Here is a 6,000-nt window from a genome sequence, read left to right as displayed (position 1 = left end):
TCAACCACAGCCACAAAGCCCTCCCCAGTAAATGGACAGCTTATAGGAGACGAAACTGTTAAAGGTTCGATTGGTTCAATTCATCACAACTTAGCAAATTCCAGCTTTAGATGAAGACCTTGTGATATTGTTTAAAAGGGCCTTAAGAAGCCAGTAAGAGAGCTTCCCAAACCTTTGATGACTAAAGTGCGCAAATTCCTCAATCAAAAGGCCGTTTCACTGACTGCTCCAGGTATGCACAATAACATGCTAACAGAGGGACAACACACTGAATGAACGCACTGACTAATCAGAATGAACATTTACAGAAATCCACACTCATCAGACTGACACAACTCTTTAGAATCCAGCGCACATCTGCTTCACAGAGACGGCCCACAGATAAACTGCGCACAAACGGAGCTGCCAGTAACACGAGGAGAAAATCCAACACAGACGTCAAATTCATGTTCACGTAATTAACCCAGTTAACCTCTGAAGTGGGTCGCTTTCACACACTCACAAACAGCTCTGTGCACTATGTGATCTTTAATCACGCCTGTCATGTACGCGCCCGGTTGTAATTAGGTGATAAAACTTCACCGGCGACGCACAAACTGCTCAGGATGCCAAACACAGATCCTTATCTCAGGAGCGGACTCAGACAGCCGTCAGTTTATAGAAACCTTATCTTATATATGATATCATTCTGAAATACTTTTATTCCCGCAGCAGCCTCTCATGTGGGTTCAGCATCATTCCTAAAACGTATGACAGGATCTAAGCAGTGTGTATGTGCACTATCACGAGTCTGACAGTGCGCAGAGGTGAACTCACTGTAAGTTTTCAGGTCCCAGCAAAGTCCGAGCAGCTGAGAGATGGGGAGCGCAGGAGAAGACAGTTTAATGATTATGACTGGCCTGCGGCCAGAGTCGTAACTCACGTTAACTCTGCCGTCATCCAGTGAAAGGTGTTGACAGGAGAAGAGTTAGTGGGACAACAGACATTTGGTTAACAGGTGTCAGTGCACTTCAGAACTGTTAGGGCAGCTACAGATACAAGCTTGTGGATTATAACTGCACGAAATGTCTGCACTGAATGATTTGTGGCTCATTTATTAATTGGTCATCAGGGTCAGAGAAGTTATGTCATCAGAGCTGCTCAAAGTTTAAACAGACTGATTCCTCCTCTCACTAAAAGCCTCCTCTTTATGAACTGTTACAAGATGTTTGCTTTTATCGGAGATTATTTCACTGTCGTCTTTGTATCAAGAAGTTTCATGCAATCTTCAGTGTGTTATTGCAAGCCAGTTAAAGGCAGCGGTGGTGAGTAGCAGTTAACTTGTTGCAGTTATGGTAAGCGCTCTGAGTTCATGGTGAGGTTTGTTTGATGCCTCTATATGTCCCCTTTGTGCAGCACGCAGCCTCAGCAGACCTGCAGCCTCAGCAGGGAAATAACCTGCCGCCTCTGATTTAAAGAAAGGAATTCCACAGAATCTCTTGTTCCTGTTAAACAGTGTCAGATTTAGACTCATCTGCCTTAAACTCATAAATATATGCTATGGTATGACCCAGGTCTGATAATTCGTACTATGATCAATACCACTCATTCCTCATATCAAACGTTTGGATTGTGACTCAGTCAGGACGATTTTCAACAATGAAATGAGAGAGAGAGAAAAGAAACAGCGTTTATGTTGGGTTCTACATTCAACAGTGAGATAATCAGACATGTTTGGAGACACACGGAGGCTGCCAAGTTATCGCTTTACCCGAGAGTCATTCTCTGTGCGTTACCTGGGACTCATCCAAACCCAAGTCTTATTTGTGTCATGCGTCTGCGCTCCTTCTCCGGTGTGTTCCGGAGCTCCGGTGAACGTGGAAAAACAACAACCTTGTCTTTTGTTCTACTTTTTCTCTTCTCTTATTTGTGTGGTTTTGTGATTAATCAGCCTCATTAGTGAAATGTTCTGCTGCTTCCAAAAAACGTGTGCGCAAAAATGGGCATTTCCCCCTCAAATAACAGCGGTCGTTTTATATCAGAGGGTAAAGAAAATATATTCTGAACATGAGCAAGACAATACAGTGTTAGTTAAAAGAGCACTGATACTGCTTTTCAATGCCAGTGATGTTTTTCTGAATGTGGAGCCCCGACAGAAAACAGGACAACAAATAAAAGGGTTTGTTGTTGGTTCATCATCCAGTAGAAGTTAAATAATCGGGTTCAGGTGTTTGATACTCTGTCTCTCCTCCTCTGTGGGATCAAAGACTGCGGGAAATAAAGGATGGCTTGTTGCATTTATAAAGTTTCATTCTAGACTGATTGTTTTTCATACCTGCCCTCTCTCGCCTCCCTCCCTCTCTGTTTTTTTCTTCTTCACTGGCGTGGCACGGTAGCGTCCAATTGTAAACATACATATATTATATCACTCAATCGCTTCAATGGATTCGAGCTGGAAACTCCGCCTGTGGGCCGTCCCTCGCAGAGCCATTATATTATAGCAAGACAAGCGTGTCTCCGGAGACAGATCTGTGTTCTGCTGCTCAGACTGAGGCTCAGGGTGCCTCCAGCGCTTCGCACGAGCCTTTACAACAAACACACAGAGACGAGTCTGCTTCAGGAGCTGCTGCACCTGCTCTGCTCAACACCTGAGACCACACTTGAGAAGAAACTCGAACGAACAGATTATCCTTCTGTTTAAGGAAAATGAAACTTGAAGTTTTCTCTGCGCACCACTTCGCGCAGAAGCCGCTGGAGTTGTGCATGGACACAGAGGGGGGAGTCCCGTCTCCTCTGTCCGGGGACGAGCTGGGGTCGGATGGGGACTGCGTGGCCAACAGCCCGGCACCTGTCATCCAGAGCGGGGACAACAGCAAGGGGAAGCCCTACACCCGCAGACCCAAACCCCCTTACTCCTACATCGCCCTGATCGCCATGGCCATCAGAGAGTCCAGCAGCGGCCGCCTCACGCTGGCAGAGATCAACGACTACCTGATGAAGAAGTTCCCGTTCTTCCGCGGCAGCTACACCGGCTGGAGGAACTCTGTGCGCCACAACCTGTCACTCAACGACTGCTTCCTCAAAGTGCTGCGGGACCCGTCCCGGCCATGGGGCAAGGACAACTACTGGATGCTGAACCCGCACAGCGAGTACACCTTCGCTGACGGGGTGTTCCGGCGCAGGAGGAAGCGCATCGCCAAGAGGAGCTCCTCCAAGGAGCAGGAGAGCCCGGAGCTCCTGAGCGAGGACACCCGCCTCCCCGCCCCGGAGGAGAGGGTGGGGGCCAAGTTCTCCAGCTCCTTCGCCATCGACAGCATCCTCAGCACACCCTTCAAGCGGAGGGAGGACAGCCACGTTGATGCAGAACACCCCCACGCCCCCCGGCTCTACTGGGCCCCAGGAGCCCACATACTGCCCTACACTCTGAGCTACCCCGCACAGCACACGTACCTGTCAGAGGGGGGGTACAGCAGCAACACGGATCACGGCAGAGATGCACTCACATACCTGCAGCAGACATCACCTGAGGCCGCTCTGCACGCGCTTAAGCTGCCCAGCAAGGCGCGAGGGTTCCATATAGACTCTCTGCTGTCATGAGGCGCGCGGGCTGCTGGCAGAACTGTATGTTAGGACTCGTGATGTGCACTTTTTTGGGCGCTCCAAGCTTCCAGAGCTTTAAATGTTTGAGACTCTGCTTGTCTCGTGACTGCTGTAAGAAACTTTACAGTGAAAACAAAACAAACATGGCGTCCTGTTTATATAGATCTAACTGTGTGATGGCCCAGCGAAGAGCTGTCATCTGCTGTCATCGCAGGACATTCCACTGTGTGTGTGTGTGTGTGTGTGTGTGTGTGTGTGTGTGTGTGTGTGTGTGTGTGTGTGTGTGTGTGTGTGCGCATGTGCGTGTGTATTCATTGTTTGGTTCATTGGTCATTTCTACTGTATGACGGCAACAAAGTGCCACGTTGAGACATAAAACTATTCATCTATTTATATTTTCATGTTTTGTATGATCTGCTGTATAAACTATTGTTCAGTGTGTGTGTGTGTGTGTGTGTGTGTGTGTGTATATATATTAAATATTGTTGTGTGTAAATGTTCTATATAAATATTGACTGAGCTGCGATGAGGGTCACGTGGCTGCATTGTAGAAACGCATGGAAATGTTTCTCCTGAGATTGATTGATTGATGCATGCCTGGTATTTTTCTGAATAAAAAACATGAAACAATGGGACCCTGATGTCCAATGACTTCCTCATTACAGACATGAAAGGATGAGAGAGTGTGCGTGTGTGAGAGATGGGAAGCAGGTGCACAGACGGAGCAGCGTGGGCGGGAGAGAGCGGGCTTCACACCTGTTGAAAAGCAGAGGTTAGAAGTACAGTAGAAAAACAACAACTCCTACATCATCATAAGCAAACAATAGAATTGAACTTACGTCCTCAGAGCTCCTTTTCAGTCCTGAAATATTTTTGATAAGATAAATATTCGCCAGTATTTGGAGAAATAAAGAAAAACAGTGTTGATCAGGGCAACAACCACAGCAAACAAAGGCCAAAAGAATAAAGCTTATATATTAAAAAACACTATACAATTGGTATTATTATTGTTATAATTCTTGTTATGTTAATTATTGTGTCGTGTAAATACGATACCTATCCCAAAAGGACTACAAAGATGAGAAATACAGTTCGAGTGGTGAAATATTTGTTAGACAGTAACGTCACATTTCATAATAAACATTTCAAACAGGCTCCACAAAGAAATCTGCCACAACAAGGTTTTTATGGTTTTTATAGTTTCAGATTTAGAAAAGAAGCACGTTTGTTATTATTATCTTTAAATGCTGATTTTCTTTTCTGTTAACAGGCCGTTGATATGAACAGTTTATAGTTTTATATAATTAATGGAAACACCGACATGTGAAACACAACACGTAATGTTTACTGTACATTATTTACGTTTTTCAACCGATTATCAAAAACCAAATATAAACTACAGACCGAACAGGGGCGCAGACGCTGCGTGAAATGTGCTCGCATCAAAACACAACTCCCAGCTGAGATCTTTTTTTTATGAGCCAAATGTTCAGAGATGCACGCGCAACATCCCGCGCGCAGGCTGTTTACTGTCCGTGTCCGCAGGAGGCCAGAGCTGCTCTCCGCGGTGCTGAAACAGACCCCAGACTCATCGGCCGGGGGTGCACTGTGTAACCGCTGTTCATGTCACATCTCCAGCTTCCTCTTTCTCACGATATAAACGTTAATATTTAACATTTTGACTGCGTATAACTTTCAAAATAAAAAGTAAGTCGTTGTTCTCTTTTCTTGTTATTTTCGATCATTCTGTATCAAATATTCTCGGTTCCGGTTAAATTCAAGTTGCACTTTTTTATATGAAATAAACCGTTTGGTTTGAGTGGTTTTATTCAGACATATACCTGCTTAATTAAACGCTTGTTTTTCCATTTAAATCACAAAAAGAAGAATTATGTCAATAAAGGGGGGATTATATTTCCAAATGTTTAACCAGGAACAGTGTGTGGCATAAAAAAGGGGCTTCCTTGGTGACATACATTACAGCACAATAACAGTTGCACTTTACTTTAATTCTCACATTAAAATAAGAGATCTTCCGTTAAAGACATTTAATGAAATAAAATTGAAGTTATGGAGCTGGAGTTTTGGACATGAACTCTTCTTGTTCAGGTGGATTTACTGAATTAATCTGCACTTTTAAAATATAAAATAAATGTTTTTCTTCTTCCACTTGTCTCAGCATTTGACCACGTTTTAATACTGACCGTAAGTACAGGCCTGTATTCTACAGCACACATGCTCACACTGGTGGTTATTCACACACATGCTGTGGCTGTACATCCGAAGCAGACCGGCCTGAGGTCTGTTCTCGGATCAGTCTGACAGGTGACAGGTGAGCCTCGCTCCTGTTTCAGGGACAATGCTGCAACCTGCAGGTGAAACAACGGAACAGCACACCTGTCTGCGGGGCAGTCACGTGGC

At 45.0% G+C, this 6,000-nt stretch overlaps 1 protein-coding gene across 1 annotated transcript; it reads left to right on the top strand.

Moving 5' to 3' along the window:
• The first annotated feature begins 2,515 nt into the window (after positions 1–2,515).
• On the top strand, positions 2,516–4,208 carry foxq1b (forkhead box Q1b). Its single transcript, XM_069680126.1, has one exon. The coding sequence runs from the start codon at positions 2,686–2,688 to the stop codon at positions 3,574–3,576; it is 891 nt and encodes a 296-aa protein (XP_069536227.1). The 5' UTR covers positions 2,516–2,685; the 3' UTR covers positions 3,577–4,208.
• Positions 4,209–6,000: the final 1,792 nt, after the last annotated feature.

Source organism: Semicossyphus pulcher, unplaced genomic scaffold (genome assembly GCF_022749685.1).
Source record: "Semicossyphus pulcher isolate SPU_LCO1_2020_fin unplaced genomic scaffold, fSemPul1.0.p SCAF_4, whole genome shotgun sequence".
Lineage (NCBI taxonomy): Eukaryota > Metazoa > Chordata > Actinopteri > Labriformes > Labridae > Semicossyphus > Semicossyphus pulcher.
This window is presented reverse-complemented; position numbering and strand designations above follow the sequence as displayed.

What these genes read in the sequence shown, in the direction of transcription:
- foxq1b (XM_069680126.1), top strand. Translation starts at nt 2,686, where the DNA reads ATGAAACTTGAAGTTTTCTCTGCGCACCACTTCGCGCAGAAGCCGCTG.